This window comes from Procambarus clarkii, chromosome 27, assembly GCF_040958095.1.
Source record: "Procambarus clarkii isolate CNS0578487 chromosome 27, FALCON_Pclarkii_2.0, whole genome shotgun sequence".
NCBI classification, from domain to species: Eukaryota; Metazoa; Arthropoda; class Malacostraca; order Decapoda; family Cambaridae; genus Procambarus; species Procambarus clarkii.
In genome coordinates, this window is record NC_091176.1 from 8,490,545 (window position 1) to 8,513,640 (window position 23,096).

A 23,096-nucleotide genomic window follows, 5' to 3' on the forward strand; every position below is an offset into this window, starting at 1 on the left:
AGGCATATATCCTGCTTAACATTATGTGTGGCCACGTCTGTGGTAGAAAACACAGAAAATGAACTAAAAAGGAAAAAGATTGTTCTCTCACACTATTGTTGAGTGTCAAGAGAGCCAGAAGGAAGCGGATATCCTCACCCTCGGGGGAGGACTCACAGGATGCGACTCGGGCACCACTTCTCCTCTACCCCAACTTTGATAACATATGCAAACAAATATCGCCATACAGTCTTTGATTTTATTTAAATTTAAATTCGTCCTAAGAGAGAATTTCTTAGGTTATCACGTGTGTTAGATCTCTATCTTGAGGTTATCTTGAGATGATTTCGGGGCTTAGCGTCCCCGCGGGCCGGTCCTCCACCAGGCCTCCACTGCCAGGAAGCAGCCCGTAGCGGCTGTCTAACTCCCAGGTACCTATTTACTGCTAGGTAACAGGGGGGCATCAGGGTGAAAGAATTGTTTTGCCCATTTGTCTCCGCTTCCACCGGGGATCAAACCTGGCCCTCAGGACTACGAATCCAAAGCGCTGTCCACTCAGCTGTCAGGCGCCCTAGATGGTCACATGGAGTCATCAGGTGTGTTAGATGTTAGCATGGAGTCATCAGGTGTGTTAGATGGTCGCATGGAGTCATCAGGTGTGTTAGATGTTCGCATAGAGTCATCAGGTGTGTTAGATGTTTGCATGGAGTTACCAGATGTGTTAGATGGTCGCATGGAGTCATCAGGTGTGTTAGATGGTCGCATGGAGTCATCAGGTGTGTTAGATGGTCGCATGGAGTCATCAGGTGTGTTAGATGTGCGCATGGAGTTACCAGATGTGTTAGATGTGCGCATAGAGTCATCAGGTTTGTTAAATGTTCGTATTGCGTCATCAGGTGTGTTAGATGTTCGCATGGAGTCATCAGGTGTGTTAGACGTTCTCAAAGAGGCATCAAGTGTGTTAGATGATCGAATGAAGTAATCAGGTGTTAGATGTGTGTATGGATTCATCAGGTGTTCGATGTCCACTTGAAGTCATCATGTGTTCGATGTCCACTTGAAGTCATCATGTGTTCGATGTCCACTTGAAGTCATCATGTGTTCGATGTCCACTTGAAGTCATCATGTGTTCGATGTCCACTTGAAGTCATCAGGGGTGTTACATGTTCGCAGTGAACCATCTGGTGTGACTGTGGGAAAACTTTACTCGTGTAAATAATTTAAATTGATACTATTTCGATAGCTTACGAAGGACCACCACTTTTTTGAGAGAAAATAAAAAACAGGGTCGAGCAAGGGGTTTGATATTTTAATACATTAACTAGTGTCCTATGGATGTTTTAATTAATATTACATAGAATATTAAAGAAGAATGTATATTATGAATCAAATCTTCTCACCCAAAATGGTGTTACATGCAAAAAGATTAATATATCCCAAGCATGATTCTGGCGTTGGATCTTCGCCAGATTAAGTAATATGTAAGTAAATTAATTTGATTATATAACATAATTAGAGGGAAACGTTCCTCAAAATACTACAATAATAAAGCCATGTATATGGTCAAATAAATGAGTTAGTATAATTGATCTCATTAGGAGATCATTAAAGTATCTACATTGGTTATTTCTCTACAATAACAATTAACAGCTTAGCTGAGAAATTAAGAGAGATGAGATGGGTTGCCACACTCAACTGACGACGTATTGAGTAAGACAAATTGTTGCACGTGAAGGTGGGGAAGCCTAGCACGAGCTTCACGTGGACTCGGGAGCTGTAAGACAATTACATTGTAGAAATCTTCTACTTAACTACGAGTACATCCTAGATTATGTAATTCTTCCTATAGGACATGGCTATCACTGCAGAAGTCTTCCGCAGTTATAAATGCAATTTTTACTCCAATAAAATTACGGAACATGACTATAAAGACTGAACGTACTGGATTTTTATGGTAATGTCTCAGCGTACCGACAAGTGTAATATGTGCACACAGTAAGTCAAATAGAACACATAGTTGCCGGGCCAACCCTGGAAACACAAACCGAAATTGTCTCTATTTTCCGCGTGTTACAACTTGTAATAAAGTTGTTACATTTTGCCTTAACGTGTTTATGACGTATTAGAACGTTGTTACAACTTGCTATATTGGTTGTTATAACTAGTTAGGAGGTGTTAAGACTTGTTCGAACGTTGTACCAAAGTCGTAGTTTCGGTGTGTGTTTGGCGGAAAGTGTTCGTTGATTAAGGAATGATTCCAAATCCCTCGTCCTCAGCTGCCGTGATAAGACATCAATTGTGGGCTGGAGTAATTAGTAGTTCCTTGGACACTGCCGTGATGTCCAAGGGGAGCTGGTCGGCCGAGCGGACAACACGCTGTTCTTGTGATCCTGTGGTCCCGGGTTCGATGCCGGGCGCCGGCGAGAAACAATGGGCAGAGTTTCTTTCACCCTATGCTCCTGTTACCTAGCAGTAAAATAGGTACTTGGGTGTTAGTCAGCTGGCACGGGCTGCTTCCTGGGGGTGGAGGCCTGGTCGAGGACCGGGCCGCGGGGACACTAAAAAGCCCCGAAATCATCTCAAGATAACCTCAAGATAACCTCAAAATAAGATGTGCCAAGATAACGTGGCACCGCTCGTGGTTGTCGGAGCGAAATTTGAAGACACTTTACAAGATAGCGTCTCCTTCTTCCCCGGCTGCGATACGCATGCGCAGAACGCTTCAAAGTATTCTCGAGCGTAAATTATTTTTACTTACTTATAATTAATCAGGGAAAGTAAGGGATTGTGACAAGTGTTTATGTCACTAATAAATATATTAAGGTACAATATATTTTGCATAGTGCAAGGCAGCTTACTAAGACTGCATTAAGAAATATTATATAAATCCTTTTATACGATAATAATGTCCACTGATGTTATTAATACACCTAAATGAACGAGTTCAGTAAGCAGTAATATGCTATGTTAATAAACAACAAAATAAACGATTATCCTTAATAAAGGGAAATAATTAACTAAACTCTGTTTAGATATAACTAAATGTGGAGAGATTAATGTTTTATCTGTCGGTCCTCTCGGCGTTATTCTGACTGTTGGAAGAATTTGGCAAATATTGCTTCGTAATACGAACATTAATTGAATTAATTCTACAAATTAGTAGTGAGTAAATACTATGGTTAATACAATGATGATGATGTATTATTAAACAAGAAATGATGTATTAGTGTTGGAAAATTTCCAACAGTGACAGATGTTCACATGGAGTCATCAGGTGTGTCAGATGTTTGCATGAAGACATCAGGTGTATTACATGTTCATGTGGAATCAGCAGGTGTGTTAGATTTTTGTTCGAAGTCATCAGATGTGTTAGATATTGGCAAGGAGTCATCAGATGTGTTAGATATTGGCAAGGAGTCATCAGATGTTTGATGATCGTATGGACTCATTAGGTGTGTTAGATGTTCACATGGAGTCATCAGGTGTGTCAGATGTTTGCGTGGAGTCATCAGGTGTGTTAGATGTTTGCACTGATTCATTAAGTGTGTTAGATATTCGCAAGGAGTCATCAGATGTTAGATGATCGTATGGACTCATTAGGTGTGTTAGATGTTAGCATGTAATCAAAAGGTGTGTTAGATGTTCACATGGAATCATCAGGTGTTAGATGTTCACATGGAGTCATCAGGTGTTAGATGTTCACATGGAATCATCAGGTGTTAGATGTTCACATGGAGTCATCAGGTGTTAGATGTTCACATGGAATCATCAGGTGTTAGATGTTCACATGGAGTCATCAGGTGTTAGATGTTCACATGGAATCATCAGGTGTTAGATGTTCACATGGAATCATCAGGTGTTAGATGTTCACATGGAATCATCAGGTGTTAGATGTTCACATGGAGTCATCAGGTGTTAGATGTTCACATGGAATCATCAGGTGTTAGATGTTCACATGGAGTCATAATTTCAGCATATTCAGCATATCTTAAATTTGCTTTTAATCATGGAATACTTTTTGATCCAGCGTTAAGAACAATGGAAAACTGTTTTCTGGTTTTTGACGTAAAATATTAGAGCGTAAAATGACGCCAATATTGTTTCGTTAGCGAACAAGATAAACTAAATAGCATGATTAACTCCCCGGGCGTGTACCATGATGGAGGGGGAGGAGGAGTGTCACTTGCTCACAGTCTCATGACTCGAGCTTGATCTGATCCCTGCTGAAGCAAGCCGATTATCATCGTCCAATATTTGGGTCATCCGACGTCTCACGACTCCCAGACTTTGCTGAAAGCTTTACACGATAAGGGAAATTGTGTTGGGTCGGCTACAAAAGTTCTAGTGGTATTTATAGCCATATTTATATTTTTTTGGATTGGCCTGCCGTTACGCCGTAGGACATCTTAAACCTCCAGAGTAAGTTTAGATCTAATAGGCAGTTAATCTATTCATTTGAGATTAACTGAGGAAATATTAGCACTACAGGAGTAATATTGTATGTTGTCGGGGAGCCAGTCACTTTAACTTATGATTTACACGTGGTCTCAACATCTCAACTAGGAGGTGAGAATTTGAATTGACTCGCTAGAAGTTTTCCTGACATTAGAAAATGAAGAAAATGCAGAATAAAACCAGTGAAGAGCAGAGGTGCCATAGGCACAATCAGAGAACACTGTATGAAAATCAGAGGTCCACGGTTGTTCAACGTCCTCCCAGCGAGCATAAGAAATATTGCAGGAACAACCGTGGACATCTTCAAGAGGAAACTAGATTTATTCCTCCAAGGAGTGCCGGACCAACCGGGCTGTGGTGGGTATGTGGGCCTGCGGGCAGCTCCAAGCAACAGCCTGGTGGACCAAACTCTCACAAGTCAAGCCTTGGGTTTGGGGAGTAGAAGAACTCCCAGAACCCCATCAACCAGGTACATACACAAACGTACTCAACAGCTAAGGTTTCCTAACTTATTCATTAATAATTGGTGTTAGTCTACTAACCTTTTATTAAATATTATTTACCATGTTTTATTAACTTCATGATTATCATGAAACACTTTTTTGAATTCTCCCCCATATTGCGGGTGGTTCTTCTTTGTTAGCATCTTCTCCTTTGTGGCCTCGTTTGCAAACACTGTCTTTAACATGCGGTCTTTATCCTTGTTGCACCACCCTAGCTTGAAAATCTTCACAATGCTATGTTCAGCCCTTCCATCTGTAGCCCCCTTTAGTATTTCATTCACTGCCGCTCTGTCCTTATCATTCCATTCTGCCCTATTGGAGCCTTCCTCCTCTTAAATACCTACAGCTACCACTGATTTTTTTCTTTCCAACAGCTGACTAGTGGCCCTTGCTGCTTTCTGTGACGTGGCTTCTTCTGGTGGAAAAAAAGAGAGAGAGAGAGAGAGAAAGAGAGAGAGAGAGAGAGAGAGAGAGAGAGAGAGAGAGAGAGAGAGAGAGAGAGAGAGAGAGAGAGAGAGAGAGAGAGAGAGGAGAGAGAGAGAGAGAGAGAGAGAGAGAGAGAGAGAGAGAGAGGGAGAGAGAGAGAGAGAGAGAGAGAGAGGGAGAGAGAGAGAGAGAGAGAGAGAGAGAGAGAGAGAGAGAGAGAGAGAGAGAGAGAGAGAGAGAGAGAGAGAGAGAGAGAGAGAGAGAGAGAGAGAGAGAGAGAGAGAGAGAGAGAGAGAGAGAGAGAGAGAGAGAGAGAGAGAGAGAGAGAGAGAGAGAGAGAGAGAGAGACAGAGAGAGAGAGAGAGAGAGAGAGAGAGAGAGAGAGAGAGAGAGAGAGAGAGAGAGAGAGAGAGAGACAGAGACAGAGACAGAGACAGACAGAGAGAGAGAGAGAGAGAGAGAGAGAGAGAGAGAGAGAGAGAGAGAGAGAGAGAGAGAGAGAGAGAGAGAGAGAGAGAGAGAGAGAGACAGAGACAGAGACAGACAGAGAGAGAGAGAGAGAGAGAGAGAGAGAGAGAGAGAGAGAGAGAGAGAGAGAGAGAGAGAGAGAGAGAGAGAGAGAGAGAGAGAGAGAGAGAGAGAGAGAGAGAGAGAGAGAGAGAGAGAGAGAGAGAGAGAGAGAGAGAGAGAGAGAGAGAGAGAGAGAGAGAGAGAGAGGGAAAGAGACAGAGCAGGAGAAGGGCGACACTGAAAAATTTCTTTCTAACGTCTCTGTGGCTCATTTGGGTACTCAGTTTCCACCTGTGTCCCCTTGATCGCGTACCACCAGTGTTGAACAGTTCATCCTTGTTTACCCCCAGTTAATTCCCCTGAGGATTTTGTAGGTAGTGATCACGTCTCCCTTACTCTTGTGTCTTCCAATATCGTTAGGTGCATTTCCCGCAGCCTAACCTCGTAACTCATGCCTCTTATTTCTGAGACTAGTCTAGTGCCATACCTCCAGCTTTTTCCAGCTTCGTCTTGTGATTGACAAGGTACGGGCTCCATGCTGGGGCCTCATACTGCAGGACTGGTCTTACATATGTGGTGTACAAGATTCTGAGTGATTCCTTACATAGGTTCCTGAACGCTGTTCTTATGTTAGCCAGCCTCGCATATGCTGCAGACGTAATTCTTTTTATGTGGGCTTCAGGAGACAGGTTTGGTGTGATATCAACTCCTAGATCTTTCTTTCTGTCCGTTTCATGAAGTACTTCATCTCCCATTCTGTATCCTGTGTCTGGCCTTCTGTTTCCACAGCCTAGTTTCATTACTTTGCATTTACTCAGGTTGAACTTTAGTAGCAGCCATTTGGACCATTCATTCAGTCTGTCTAGGTCATCTTGTAGCCTCCTACTATCATCCTCTGTTTCAATCCTCTTCGTAATTTTAGCATCATCAGCAAACATTGAGAGAAACGAGTCTATACCCTCTGGGAGATCATTTACCTATATCGGAAACAGTATAGGTCCAAGGACTGACCCCTGTGGGACTCCACTTGTGACGTCTCGCCAATCTGAGACCTCACCCCTCACAGTGACTCGTTGTCTTCTGTTGCTTAGGTACTCCCTTATCCAATGGAGTACCTTCTCTTTCACTCCTGCCTGCATCTCCAGCTTTCGCACTAGTCTCTGGTGTGGAACTGTGTCAAAGGCTTTCTGACAATCCAAATATATGCAGTCTGCCCACCCCTCTCTTGTCTGATGCTTGTTGCCTGATTGTAGAATTCAATTAATCCTGTGAGGCCTGACTTGCTATCCCTGAACCATGTTGGTGTTGTGTCACAAAGTTCCTTCGCTCCAGAAGTTCCACTAAATTTTTTTGCACAATTTTTCCAATAACTTGCATGGTATGCAAGTTAGGGATACTGACCTGTAGTTCAGTGCCTCCTGTCTATCCCCCCTTTTTGTATACCGGGACAACGTTTGCCGTCTTCCGAATCTTTGGCAGTTCACCTGTTACCAGTGATTTGTTATACACAATGGAGAGTGGCAAGAACAGTGCTTTTGCTCCTTCCTTTAGTATCGAAGGCGATATTCCATCCGGGTCTATAGCCTTTGTCACACCCAACTCTAGCAAAAGCTTCCTTTCATCCCCACTGTTAATCTCAAATTCCTCTAGCGGTGCCTGGTTAACTATTCCTTCTCTTATCTCTGGAACTTCTCCTTGCTCTAATGTGAAGACTTCCTAGAATTTCCTATTGAGTTCCTCGCACAGTTCTTTGTCGTTTGTAGTGAATCTGTCTGCCCCTATCCTCAGTTTCATTACCTATTCCTTCACTGTTGTCTTTCTCCTGATGTGACTGTATAGCAATTAAGGTTGAGCCTTACTTAGCCTTGCATGCTATGTCGTTTTCATATTGCCCTTCTGCCTCTCTTCTCACCCTGACGTATTCATTCCTGGTTCTTTGGTACCCTTCTCTGCTCTCAAGTGTCTTGTTATTTCTATGGTTTCTCTATGCTCTTTTGCTTACTTGCTTAGCTAGCTTACATCTCTGATTAAACCATGGGTTCCTCATCTGTATTTAATTTTTGCCTTTTGGGCCGGGATAAACTTTTCTGCTGCCTCCTTACTTTTCTGCGTGATGTATTCCATCATGTCTTGGGCCGTCTTTCTCCTTAGCTCTGTTTCCCATGTTATATCCGTTAGGAATTTTCTCATCTCCTCATAGTTTCCCTTACAGAATGCTAACCTTTTGCTTTCAGTTCCTTTTCTCGAATACTTTAACCCTTCTTCGACCAGATACTCAAATGTCTGTACTCAATCACAATCGCACTGTGATTGTTCATTCCTACTGGGGCCTCGAAGACAATTTCCCTTATGTCGGAGTCATTCAGAGTGAATACTAGTTCGAGTCTCGCTGGTACTCACCCACTTAATTCTACTCACCTAATTGTGCTTGCGGGGGTTGAGCTCTGGCTCTTTGGTCCCGCCTCTCAACCGTCAATCAACAGGTGTACAGGTTCCTGAGCCTACTGGGCTCTATCATATCTACACTTGAAACTGTGTATGGAGTCAGCCTCCACCACATCACTTCCTAATGCATTACATTTGTCAACCACTCTGACACTAAAGAATTTCTTTCTAATATCTCTGTGGCTCATTTGGGCACTCAGTTTCCACCTGTGTCCCCTAATGTGTGTGCCCCTTGTGTTAAATAGCCTGTCTTTATCTACCCTGTCGATTCCCTTGAGAATCTTGAATGTGGTGATCATGTCCCCCCCTAACTCTTCTGTCTTCCAACAAAGTGAGGTATAATTCCCGTAGTCTCTCCTCGTAGCTCATACCTCACAGCTCGGGTACTAGTCTGGAGGCAAACCTTTGAACCTTTTCCAGTTTAGTCTTATGCTTGACTAGATAAGGACTCCATGCTAGAGCCGCATACTCCAGGATTGGTCTGACATATGTGGTATATAATGTTCTGAAAGATTCCTTACACAAGTTTCTAAATGCCATTCTTATGTTAGCCAACCTGGCATATGCCGCTGATGTTATCCTCTTGATATGAGCTTCAGGGGACAGGTCTGGCGTGATATCAACCCCCAGGTCTTTCTCTCTCTCTGACTCTTGAAGTATTTCATCTCCCAAATGATACCTTGTATCTGGCCTCCTGCTTCCTACCGCTATCTTAATTACATTACATTTGCTTGGGTTAAACTCTAAGAAACCATTTGCTCGACCATTCCTGAAGCTTATCCAGGTCTTCTTGAAGCCTCACGCTGTCCTCTGTCTTAATCCTTCTCATAATTTTGGCGTCGTCAGCAAACATTGAGAGGAATGAGTCTATACCCTCTGGGAGATCATTTACGTATATCAGAAACAGGATAGGTCCGAGTACAGAGCCCTGTGGGACTCCACTGGTGACTTCACGCCAATCTGAGGTCTCACCCCTCACTGTAACTCTCTGCTTCCTATTGCTTAGGTCCTCCCTTATTCATTGGAGCGCCCTACCAATTACTCCTGCCTGTTTCTCCAGCTTATGTCTCAGCCTGTTATGGAGCATTGTGTCAAAGGCTTTCCGACAGTCCAAAAAAATGCAGTCCGCCTATCCTTCTCTTTTTTGCTTAATCTTTGTCACCTGATCGTAGCCTGTAAGGCTACGTAGCCTATTAAGCCTGTAAGGCAAGATTTACCCTCCCTGAACCCATGTTGATGGGTTGTCAAGAAGTCTCGTTTCTCCAGATGTGTTACTAGTTATTTTCTCACAATCTTCTCCATCACCTTGCATGGTATACAAGTTAAGGACACTGGCCTGTAGTTCAGTGCCTCTTGTCTGTCGCTCTTTTTTGTATATTGGGACTACATTTGCTGTTTTCCATATTTCTGGTAGGTCTCCCGTTTCCAGTGACCTACTATACACTATGGAGAGTGGCAAACAAAGTGCTCCTGCACACTCTTTCAATACCCATGGTGAGATTACAGCCGGCCTAACAGCTTTTCTCACGTCCAGCTCCAATAGGTGCTTTTTGACCTCATCTCTTGTAATTTGGAACCTTTCCAAGGTAGCCTGGTTTGTTGCCACCTCTTCTAGCGCCGTGACTTCTCTTTGTTCTATTGTAAAGATTTCCTGGAACCTTTTGTTGAGTTCCTCACACACCTCTTTGTCATTCTCTGTGTACCTGTCCTCCCCCACCCTAAGTTTCATCACCTGTTCCTTCACTGTTGTCTTCCTCCTGATGTGACTGTGTAGTAGTTTTGGTTCGGTCTTGACTAACTATTATATTTAATAACACTTTACACCGTATGATTGACTGACTTATTGAGAGGCCTTACCATCAAACCAAACATCCCACAGCACAAACAGGTGTTAAGTACTTTTGACGGCTTTCTCCTGTAGGCCTGCTGATGTCAACGTCACTGCCAGGCGTAGATCACTCCAACTTGTCGCTATATATCACCAGTAATCAGCTTCTTGTTCCCCTTAGCACCGATATAACACTAATGCTACACGTTTAGAATCACTTCTTCACTCTCCTATTCATTATTTGTTATGTTCTTCACTTTCACATCTAGTTGTGTACACTCTGACCAAGCGGTGGCGACCACGTGCTTGTCTTGGCCCAGATGTCGTACTTCTGATCTTGACTAATTTGTTCTATCGGACACAGTCCATGAAATTGCCAGTTTCTGATCGGTGTGTTACACTTCGTATTATCACTGAGCAACGAATTTCCCGTGTATCCCTCTGATGTCCCGAAGTATGAAGCCTTATCCGACGAGCACGTCGCAACGTGTCCACCCTCCCATGACTCTGGACTCACCCTGTGTGTGTGTATATGTGTGTGTGTGTGTGTGTGTGTGTGTGTGTGTGTGTGTGTGTGTGTGTGTGTGTGTGTGTGTGTGTGTGTGTGTGTGTGTGTGTGTGTGTGTGTGTGTGTGTGTGTGTGTGTGTGTGTGTGTGTGTGTATGTGTATGTGTGTGTATGTGTGTGTGTGAGTGTGTGAAAAAATGAGTCAGTTAGTAGTAAGTAACAGTTGATTGATTGATTGATTGATAGGCGTGTCGAAAGAACAGGGGTCAACACCCGCAAGCACAACTAGGTGAATACTGGAGTTGCGCCCTAGCTGCAGTGGGGTATAGACGTGTTGTCTGAGCCCTCCGGTAGTTGGTGGTTGTTCCCCGAGCGGCTGGGGGTGTGGGCGTCCCCACCCTCCCTGCAGCTGTCGCTTGGCTGGTGCTGATGTCGCACACTTGCGATGGGAGGCCTTCTTCCCCCTGTTGTGAGAGTGAACTCCGTGGGCCTGGAGTTTACAGGCCGTGTTGGTTATCCTGTAGTTGAGCTTGTCATGTGTGACATGTTCCGTGTCCCGGTAGATAACGTCCACGGAGTTGAGCTGGTAACTGCTCACCGAGTTATTGTCAAATTAGTGGGGGACGAGGTGTACCGTGAGTTACTCCGCCATTACGAGGGGCGTTCCTTGTCGCTGCCGGATGGTGCCGGCTCTGTGACCATTACGGACCGTAGTGGTGCCCTGACTTACGTGAGTGTGCATGGGGCGCCCTTGGAGTTTCCCAAGGACCTACTCCGGCGTTACTTCCAGCAGTTTGGCGCTGTCGTTAGTGTGCGGGTGAACACGCTGTCTTCGGGGAGGTATAAGGGTATGTGTACTAACATTCGTACCCTTGGGATGCGCCTGAGGTATGACATTCCTTCTTCAGTCCGGCTTCTGGGGTACTACGTCCGGGTATACTATGCCCGGCAACCCAGTACCTGCTTTCGGTGTGGCCTGTTGGGGCATCAGGCTGCCGGGTGCTCTGGGGCTGCAGTCAATCCTGTGAACCTGTTCTGGGAGGAGGATTTCCCGCCGCTCCCTGTTGGGGTGGATTCCGTGGGCGAGGATGTGGACGTTCCGTTGGCTGCTGCAGCTCCCCCCCTGCGTCGCCTGGCGGTCCTCCGGTTGATGCGGCCCATCCTCCGGGTGTTACGGTGCCGTCGGCTGATCTTCCTGCTCCTGTCGCTGTCCCAGCTGCTCTTGTGGGTCTTCCAGATGGTCTCTGCGATTCGTCGACGTCTTCATCTTCCTCGTCTCCTGCTGCTGCGACTAGCCCTGCGCCCTCGCCAGGTGTCCCGGCTGTGCTGGGTGCTGGGGGGGCTGCGGAGCGTCCTGATGTGTGCGGCCCGGTTCCCCCTGTGGTTGAGGCTGCTGCCGGTCTGCGACGGGCATCGGTTTGCACGGCTTGTGAAGCCCGTGGTGCTGGGTCCTTCTGGCTCTGAGGAGGTGCGGCCGGAGCCCAAGCGTTTCTGGCATTCTTCTACTGCTTGGGCTGATGTGGAGGATTTCGACGCCGGTGGATCTTCGGGCGATGATGTGGTGGTTCCGGGTGCTTCGCGCTCTACGTCGATGGTGGTTGCTGACGTCCATGTGCCTGCTGATGACAATGTTTGTGCATATGATTTACCTCCTGTTCTTTCTCCTGCAGAAGGTTCTCCGCAGTGGGGGGTGGTCGCTACTACGGACGTGGGTGGTGAGGTGCTGTGCTGAAGAAGGATGCCCGGCGTGGGGGGTCCCTGCAGGTGAAACGTCCGGTGGTTGACGCGGGGCCCTGTGAGGCAGCCGAGGAGGCTCTCAGTGCGCTGCCAGTTGCCCGGCCCCGTGGGAAGAAGCCCCTCCCTCTCGTCTCGGCCTCCGACGTGGCATATGATGATAAGAACCCCTTGCTGTTTGACATTGTTGACCGCGTGCATCCTGTTCCATGGAGCCCTTCTTCCGTCTGGGTTCCGTGGGCTCGGTGTTTTGTTGTGGGTGTGCCGGAGTTGATGCCTGATCTTTGTACGGTTCATAGTAAACTTGTTCCGGGTAACATCATGTTGCTTTGGGAGGCGTATTGTGTTCGAATCCCGGCGGCTGAGTGGCCGGATAAGTATGAGCATTTTGAGTAGTCTGTGTGATTGCTGTGTGAATGGGACCTATGGTATGTTGTGCTATGTGTTGTAATTATTGTGCGCCCTTCAGGCTGGTATGTTTTGTTCTCATGACCTTGTTTTATTGTATTTATTGTATTTCTTAGCATGCTTTGCATGTAAATATAATAATATGAAAAAAAAACTAGGTGAATACACAGTAACGGCCTGAACATAACCAGATAAGCCCCATAAAGTATCGCCCGGAGCATAACAAGACACTTGTAGGCGATAACGTCTGTTTTCGTAATCAGATTTGCACTGGCGGTACAGTAAAATGTTAACGTTTAAACATAATCATTTGACTACAATCTGTATATATAATGCTTTATGTACGAGGAAAAAATAACTTACATTATGAAAGATTGTATTCAAAATAAGCGAAAAGGGGTAACTGCAGGAGACCTTTTGGCCCATACTTCTAGTATTTAAATGTTCCTACACTCGTTCATATATGTCTACCCTCTGCTTGAAACACTCCAGTGATTCCATACATATCCATACTTTATATACCAGTTTTCGTTTTTGTTGTTGGAATATTTATAACCGTATTTATATCCAGTTTCTTCCCTTTCCAGGGAATTAAAATTGACCTTTTTTAATATATTATCATAAGGAAGGTTTCCTATTCCTGGGATGAACTTTGTCCTCCTTCCTATGCTTGCATGATAATTTATCTTCTTTCTGTAGTACGGAAAGCTTAATGGTCGGCTAACATAAGCACAAGAATAGCCGTAACAAGGTAGCAGCACGTACTGAGAGGGGCGTGTGAGCTTGGAGGTGTCCCGGGGTCGTGGAGGGCCGACGTGTCGTCGCTGGCAGATAATATTCCTGGAAGACGTGTCCCAGTGTCCAGTAGCATCAAACACAGGCACCTTAAGTGCGTCTCAAGCACTCTCAGCAAGCTAGGAGTGGCAATGGTGCTGCACTATGCTCATAGTTCACAAGTGATGAACGGGTGGGTGGAGGCAGCGAGCGAGGCACTCACAGTAATGGTGTCGTCAGGGTAACTCACTCTATATGGCGCCTGGTGCCAACTGACCGCTCAGGCGACGGTTGTGTCCGGAAACAATCCATCCTCTTCCGTCCCCACAGGCACTGGCCCAGAACCCCCCCTCCTTCTCCATCATTATCTCTATACCTGACTCTATATATATCTACTTCGCTCTCTGTGTTGATCAGGAATGTGTGTCAGTGAGCTAAAACCCTGAATTGATATTCTTTTTATATTATGCGGAAACAAATGAAGACTGAACAACTGGTTTTCACTTGTTCAGTCATATCATTCGTCTACATAACTTTTCTGTATATATATATATATATATATATATATATATATATATATATATATATATATATATATATATATATATATATATATATATATATATATATATATATATATATATATATATATCCGTACGAAAAGTGCCGTACTTTGTGCCGTGCATCGCCATTTCCGGCCCTTCTACCCGTTCATACTACCGTACTACAGTGTCGAGTCTAAACTGCTCTTTGGTGAACACGAAATCAGATCATGTGAAGGTGTCTCAGCCTTCCTGTCTTCCTCCTCAGCATCAGATGACCTGGTTAAGGAAATTCTACCAGACATCCTGAGTGATGTAGCGGGGATACAGGACCCCCACTACACAGAATGTGACACGAAATGGGGTGCCATGGCAGCTCCAGCACTCAGACCAGCCATGAAGAAAGGCAAAAAATTATCCATCTGGGACAGCCCCATTGTAGACAAAGAAGCCACAGCTTTGCTGGAGGCAGCAACAACCCCCAGTGATCGTGCACGCTTTACAGCTGTGCAGGCTCCCCATGCAGGGGACTTCCTTCTGGCAGTCCCTATGTCTGCGACAGGCACACGTCTTGATCTGCAGGAGCTCCGTATTGCAGTCGCTCTCAGCCTTGCTGCCCCTATCCACAATGCTCATAGGTGCATTTGTGACGAGTCAGATGCTGACGAATATGGATTGCATGGCCTGCACTGTGGAAAATCTGGTGGTTGGCACACTAGACACGACGAAGTCAATGACATCATTAAAACAAGCCTTGCCTCTGTTCAGTGTCCAGCGGAGAGAGAGCCCCTCAACCTATTGAACCGTGACTCTGTTAGCTTTGCCGGCCGACCAGACAGAATCACACTGCGCCCGTGGAAGGGTGGAAGACAGTTAGCGTGGGACTATCCTTGCGTATCCACCCTGGTACAACCACATACATCACCCTCTCTGCTGGCACAGCAGGAGCCGCAGCGACACACAGAGAAAAACAAAAGTCAGTCAAGTACAGGCAATTAGATCAACGGTACAACTTCGTTCCAATAGGGTCTGAGACCCTAGGCCCATGGGGTGAGAGTGCAAGAAGGTTTCTTAAGGATTTTGGTTCCAAGCTCATTGACACCGCAAGAGACACATCAAGCACCATCCCTTGCAAGTGACTCGAACTCAGAAAGCACAGGTGTTCGCGCACATGAGCATAACTGATACGCTAACCACTACACCTACCAGTTCCAACAAACCTGTGCTGCACACCTGAAAGCACACCTGTGCTTTCTGAGTTCGAGTAACTTGCAGGTGCGGGTGCCTGATACACACACACATATATATATGTGTGTGTATATATATATATATATATATATATATATATATATATATATATATATATATATATATATATATATATATATATATATATATATATATATATATATATATATATATATATATATATATATATATATATATATATATATATATATATATATATATATATATAGAGAGAGAGAGAGAGAGAGAGATCCATAACCTTTAAGCACCTTTTTGCATTATTATTTTTGTATCAACCCATGTATATCTTGTTACCATCAAATGCATAATAAAGCACGAAAAATATTTAAGGAAGGGGGTGGTAGGAGAAAAGCACACAGAAACTGTATTGGAGGGGATCTAAACATTCCCTCTAATGCGTTATGCGTGGTTTCCTCCGAGGCTATGGGTCCCCCTTCTTCCAGCTAGAGGTGGTACTCCCTTCCTATTATATATATATATATATATATATATATATATATATATATATATATATATATATATATATATATATATATATATATATATATATATATATATATATATAATGTGACGATAATCTCTTTCAAGAGAGATTGAGCCTGATCTTCCCTACTTAATTCACGTCATTCAAGTACAAGATACTATATTGAAGATACGTCCACCAGTATCGCCAAACGTTTTGCCCAGGAAGCAAAGCGTACCTTGCACCACCAGACACACCGGATCCCGCCCGCCGTCAACGAGCAAACTACTCATTCTCCACCTGCCTGTTCCTGATTGGCTGGTGTGTCGCCGCACCTGCACTCACGCCCACTACCTGAGTCGACGTCTGGGCCAGCACACGCCGTACTCCTCAGAATATCTCTGTGCTCTTTGGAGTTGACATCTCTCTCTGGTAGACAAAGCTCTGGCTGTCGTGTACTAAGGGAGGTGGCAGCTTAAGCCAGTATTCTCAGCATCTGATTAATATTACTATTATTTTGCACTTCATTTTATTTTAGAGTAAATTTTACAGCCATTAATTATTCATGTTGTTTTGTTTGTTGACTTGTTTTGAATTTTACGTAAGCCAAGGGATTGTCTTTGTTCATATCTTGTTTTCTAGAGTAATTAAAATTTCATTGTTTATACTTTGTGTTGTGTGTCTTCCCATTACCTTACCACAGACAAACAGGCAAGCAGGGTTTCTTTTTTTTCCGTAAATGTGACGAGGCATTGCCCCCTGCTACCTACCTACCTTGAGGTGCTTCCGGGGCTTAGTGTCCCCGCGGTCCGGTCGTCGACCAGGCCTCCTGTCCTCCTGCTATTGAAGACTGCCGAACATCAAACACTCCAACACTTTACCGTCATATATATATATATATATATATTATATATATTATATATTATATATTATATATTATATATATATTATATATTATATATTATATATTATATATATATTATATATTATATATATATTATATATTATATATATAATATATATATTATATAATATATTTATTATGTATATATATATATATATATATATATATATATATATATATATATATATATATATATATATATAAATAAAATTTATAAAAAAATTTTTTTGTGAGGGTACCACCTCTGGTGCCAATGTGGGGACCCATAGCTTCGTTGAAGAAAATAAAAAGTATTCAGAGGAGACCTTGTGGTCTCTCACTGAAGACTAATATTATCTTCTCCTACCACCCCCATTCTTTTGTATGTACACATATATATTTACTTTATTTGAACTTTGTTACAAAAAAGGAGTTACATATGGGTTACAAAGATGGTTATCATAGGTTATCGAGTTCCTCCAGCTCCTCAGATGGCTGGCAGGAACCCTGGGTGCAGTGCGCATTTCCCCTCTGTATCGCCACGCTGAGGCGATGGAAAAGAAAGCTGGCAGCTCTAGGGTCCCTTGTTGTTTCAATGAGCCTAGAACCCAGTTTCTTCAAAAAACTGGTAGCACTTTTACCCCAGGCGCCGAGTGTCTCAGAAGCAATTGGGACAAAATTGTAGTGGTGATCCAGTTCTCTGTACTCACGGGATTTGGCTGCTTCCCTGTGGGTGGCAGCGCCACCTGGTTGTGCAACACTGAGGTTAATGTAGGTGTTAGCCAGGGTTGATACGCACGTGTAGTCCCATACCAACTGCTTCCCATTCCTCCAGAGGTTCACTGTGATACCATCCGGGCGACCAATAAGAGCATCAGAGTTACAGGGCGTTAGGTATCAGGGCTCTCTTTCAGCTGGGCATCCAGCTGTGGTGTGGCTCTTCTTGATGATGTCGTTAACTTCACTGTGCCTCGAGTGCCATCCCCCCTGTGCTTTGGCAGAGTAGGCCATGGTGGCCGTACCTGTCAGCCACCACCTCGCCGCAAATACACCTATATCTGGTGTGGATTGGGGCAGCAAGGCGGAGGGCCACAGCAATTCGTAGGGCGTGTGGTGTGAGACGCGTGCCAGTTGCCGACATTGGGGTGGTTAACAGGAAATCCCCTGCATGTGGGGTTGCTACTGCTGTGAGGCGAGCAATGTCGTGTTGTGTTGTTGCAGCACCCAGACACTCTGCAGCAACTTGGTCTACAATGGGGCCATCCCAGCTGGATTGCTTGTGGGCTTTCGGGGATGGTGGTTGAGGTGATGGGCCTGCACGAGAGGCCCACTCTGTGGCACAGCGTGTAAAATTGGGATCATGTACACCTGCAAGCTGATGTAAGTGGGCAGGTAGAATTTCTTTCACAAGGTTGTCAGATGCCAATGAGGAGGACAGGAAGGCTGGAACAGCGATTTGCGTTGCTGTTCGAACTCCGAGGCCCCCAATTCTTATGGGAAGAGAGGCTTGTTTCCACTGTAGGTCATCAAGGGAGAGGTTTAGGGCTTTTTCTTGCATTGATTTTAGTAACCAGTCATACTCAGCTAGTTTTTGGCTACTGTAAGATGGTGAACACCTCAGAAAGTAGGTTAACCTGGGGAGGGACAGACATCTGGCGATGAGGTAGAGTGCATCATGAGCATCAATATCCTCAATCCTCCCATCCATCCTCTTAAGGTCGGCGATTTTCTTATCATGACCTTATCGATGGCTTTCAACCCCAGGGGAGCTCCTAGGAGTGTGCTGTCTTCAGGTTTAGTTTTATGGATATTTGGCAGAAGACCCTCTATTCTCTCTACGATGCCCTGGTTGGAACATATTATTTCACATTTAGAAGGATTCAGGGTGAGGCCTAAAACTGCACCTTGCTCCTGGATTTTTCTGATGTCCTCCAGGAGGGAGTCTTGGGAACCAGCTAGGGTACCATCATCCAAGAACCAGATGTTAAGCTCGCTGGACAGGACCTCTGTGACTTGTTTGATGACTAAGCAGAAAAGGAGAGGAGCGAGGGGGTCACCCTGTTGGACGCCTTCTCGCGAGTCAATTTCATGTTCGCCAAAAAGTAGCTTAAGATCCATACTGTAGCATGAATGTACAAAAGGGTAGAGGGAAGGGAAATGACTATGAACCGCACGGAGTACAGCATCCCTCTGCACCAAATTGATGGCAATTTTGAAATCTAGCTTGATAAGGGCCTTTTCGTCTGTGATGTTGGCGATGAAGGCTCGAGCTGCATGGGCTGCCGCCTCACACCCTTGTGGAAGGCCGAACTCGAGCTGTTTTGGCTTCAGCATGTTGGCCGCTGCATCACTAACTGTTCTTGCAGCTGCCTTTGCGACGAGACGCCGGAGAGAATTGCCCACAGCTATTGGCCTGATCCCTCCATCCTTTTTCTTTAGAGCACAGAGAGATGCTCCAAAAAAGATAGGTCTAATGGTCTCTGGTATGTTGCCAGCTAGACATGTGTTGGTGAATCTGGTTAGTTCCACCAAGAGGTTCTTTGCAATGTCACCCAGTGCAGGGTTGAGCATGTATGTATTTACATATATATATGTATTTATATATATTTATATTTAATGTATATATATATATATATATATATATATATATATATATATATATATATATATATATATATATATATATATATATATATATATATATATATATATATATATATATATCGTACCTAGTAGCCAGAACGCACTGCTCAGCCTACTATGCAAGGCCCGATTTGCCTAATAAGCAAAGTTTTCCTGAATTAATGTATTTTCTCTAATTTTTTTCTTATTCAGATTCAGATTCAGATTCAGATGTTTATTCAGGTAAGGTATATACATACAAGTGATGTTACATTAATGGATTGATATATAGATAGAGCTAGTACATACAATGCCTAAAGCCACTATTACGCAATGCGTTTCGGGCAAGAAAACATTAATATCTAGAACTTAATACTAATTGAGCATAAAGAATAAAAAGTGTTGAGAACAAATACAAATAAAGATAAAAAAAGGGGGAACATGACTGAAAAAGCAGCACAAATACAATAGGTTGACAAACAGTGTTGATTAAAAAAAAAGAAAATAACAGACATGGGTTGACAATAGAGGAGTGAGGTAGATTACAGGGAATTTATTAGGTAGTGTTTAGTTTTTATCTTAAACTGGTTGAGAGAGGTACAGTCTTTAACATGGTTGGGAAGGTCATTCCACATTCTGGGCCCCTTGATTTGCAGAGCATTTCTAGTTTGATTAAGACGTACTATAGGAATATCAAAACTGTATTTATTTCTGGTGTGGTGCTCATGGGTTCTGTTACAACCTTCTATGAAGCTTTTAAGATCAGGATTGGCATTATAGTTTAGCGTTTTATATATGTATAATACACATGAGAGAATGTGCAGTGACTTAATATCTAACATATTCAGAGATTTGAGTAGGGGTACCGAGTGATGTCTGGGGCCAGAGTTGGATATTGTTCTAATAGCAGCTTTGTGTTGGGTAATTAGAGGACGTAAGTGATTTTGGGTAGTAGAACCCCAAGCACAAATACCATAGTTGAGATAAGGATAGATAAGGGAGTAATAGAGAGTCACCAGGGCAGGGCGTGGTACATAATATCTGATCTTAGAAAGAATGCCCACAGTTTTTGAAACTTTTTTTGATATATTTAGAATGTGTCCCTGGAAATTCAGCTTGTGGTCAATGAGAATGCCAAGGAATTTGCCATCTAATTTGTTACAAATTTGGGTATTGTTTATTTTGAGATTTATATGACTAGAGGATTTATTGCCAAACAGAATATAGAAAGTTTTGTCAATGTTAAGGGTGAGTTTGTTGGCAGTTAGCCAAAGATGGACTTTATTTAGCTCAGTATTTACTGTGGCATTTAGAGCAAGAGGGTCAGGACTGGAGTAAATGAAGGTTGTGTCGTCAGCAAATAGAATTGGTTTGAGGTGTTGGGAGGCATTTGGAAGGTCATTAATGTAGATGAGAAAGAGGAGAGGGCCAAGTATGCTGCCCTGAGGAACACCAATGTTGATGGGTAGGGTGGGAGAAATTGTATTATTCACAGAAACATATTGGAGCCTGTCAGTAAGGTAGGACTCGAGGTATTGTAGGGAGTGTCCTCTGACTCCATAATGATGTAATTTAAGAAGAAGGTTATGGTGGTTGACAGTATCAAAAGCTTTACGCAGGTCCACAAATAACCCAACAGGGAACTCCTTTTTATCAAGAGCTGTATGAATCGAGTTAAGCATACTAATAAGTGCATCGTTAGTGCTTTTTTTGGGTCTGAAGCCATATTGGCAAGGGCTAAGTATATTGAGTTTGGCTAGATATGAGTAAAGCTGCTTATATATAAGTTTTTCAAAAATTTTTGACAAGTTTGGCAGGATTGATATAGGTCTGTAGTTGTTAACATCTGTGGGGTCACCACATTTGTGGACAGGCGTTACTCTCGCTTTTTTTAGAATATCTGGAAAGGTTTGGAGTTCAAGTGACTTGTTGAAGAGCAAAGCAATAGCAGGGGCTAAAGATCTGGAGGCTTTTTTGTAAATTAAAGTTGGTATCTCCTCAAGGGCACCAGACTTGGTTTTAAGGGAAAGGATTATCTCATTGACGTCAGTGGAGTTAATAGGCTTTAGGTACAGAGACTGTGGATAGTTACCTGTAAGATAGTCCTTAATGTCAGTACTGGAAGATGGAATATCATTTGCAAGGGATGAACCAATGGAAGAGAAGAACCTATTGAACTCAATAGCAGAATCAGAGGCTGAAAGCTGACCATCGTTATTAGACAGGAGAGTCGGTTTGTCATTTAAAGATTTCTTTGATCCCAATATTTGTGAAATTGTGCTCCAAGTTTGTTTAATGTTGCTCTTTATTTGAGTAAATTTATCTTCGTAGTATTTAGTTTTGGCTCGTCTAATTATCTTAGATAGCAATAATGAGTAATTCTTTGAGAATTCTTTGGAGACAATTCCTAACCTATACTTCTTCTCAAGGTCGTGTTTTTTGTTAATGGATTTCAGTATTCCCTTTGTAAGCCAACGATTGTTAAGCCTTTTGCTTGTGACTTGTTTTGTAAGCCTAGGACAGTGGGTGTTATAAAGGCTAAGAGTTGTTTGTAGAAAAGATTGCACTGCTAGGTTGATGTCCCCTATGTTACCGAACTCGGACTCCCAGTTGACATTATCAGCAGCAGTTATAAAATTGTTTATAGCAGTTTCATTGTGCAGCCTAAAGCTTAACTCCCTTGTTTCTAGAGGTGGTTTGCTAATGTTAGTTAAGAGAAATGTGGGGTAGTGGTCTGTAGTGCTCTCGGTGATTATACCTGAAGTAAGCGGAGAGGTTATGTTGGTCCAGATGTGATCTAGAGTCGTGGCAGTGCTATCAGTGATTCTAGTAGGTCTAGTGATTAAGGGTATGAGGAAGCAGGAATTCATACAGTTGAGGAAGCTAACAGCAGTAGGGTGTTCTGGCTCGCAGAGGTCAATATTAAAGTCCCCTGCGATAATTAGGTGGTTTTTGTTCAGTCTGTTATCAAGTATTAGATTTCTAAGGTTTGAGTTGAATACAGACACATCAGTGTTGGGAATTCTATAGACTGCACCCACAGACAGGACAGACTCGGCACCCTTGACTCTGAAGCTGGCGAAGATATACTCCCCATAGCAGTCTCTAGTTCTAATTTCTTTTAAGCATGTTAGTTCTTGGTGGTAGTAAAGAGCAGTGCCACCACCTCTCTGAAGTTGACGACAGTTGTGAATTGCTGAGTAGTTAGGCATGTTAAAGAGTTGAGTAGTATCCTCTTTCAACCATGTTTCAGTAAGTATAATAAAAGAGAATTTGTTGCCAATAGTTTCAATCAAGGCACTAACATCATCGAAGTGTTTACCTAGGGATCTAACGTTCAAATTGATTACAGAGATATTGTGATTATGAGTTAATACATTGTTTACATCATGTGCTGCAAAATATCTGCAATTTAGATCATTAAAGTGATTATTGTCATAGACAGTGGATAAGAGGTTAAGTTCTGGGTCTATACTTGACTGCATAAAAAAAGCTGATTGTAGAATCAGAAATAAGTAGAAATAAGCTATAAAATAGGGAAAAATATATACACAATACTGTACAAAACAAACACAAAAGGGGCTTACAGGGGTACAATGGAGTAAGGGAGTATGGCTAGGCTAGGCAACCTAGGCAGTTAATGAGATTAAAGAAAAAACATGTAAACATGGACTATACAAAACACAAGATATAGAAATACAAAACAAAAAATATAAGCAAGACTAAGCAATACAAAAAAAAAAAATTG

At 43.2% G+C, this 23,096-nt stretch overlaps 1 protein-coding gene across 1 annotated transcript; it reads left to right on the forward strand.

Moving 5' to 3' along the window:
- Positions 1-592: 592 nt before the first annotated feature.
- On the forward strand, positions 593-3,411 carry LOC138369090 (aggrecan core protein-like). The gene is made up of 2 exons (XM_069332023.1): positions 593-845; positions 3,227-3,411. Exons 1-2 carry the CDS (start codon positions 593-595, stop codon positions 3,409-3,411), a joined length of 438 nt encoding a protein of 145 aa, XP_069188124.1.
- Positions 3,412-23,096: the final 19,685 nt, after the last annotated feature.

What these genes read in the sequence shown, in the direction of transcription:
- LOC138369090 (XM_069332023.1), top strand. Translation starts at nt 593, where the DNA reads ATGGAGTCATCAGGTGTGTTAGATGGTCGCATGGAGTCATCAGGTGTG. An exon ending in TGTGCGCATAGAGTCATCAG is followed by an intron (nt 846 to 3,226) that starts GTTTGTTAAATG and finishes AATTTCCAACAG; the next exon opens with TGACAGATGTTCACATGGAG.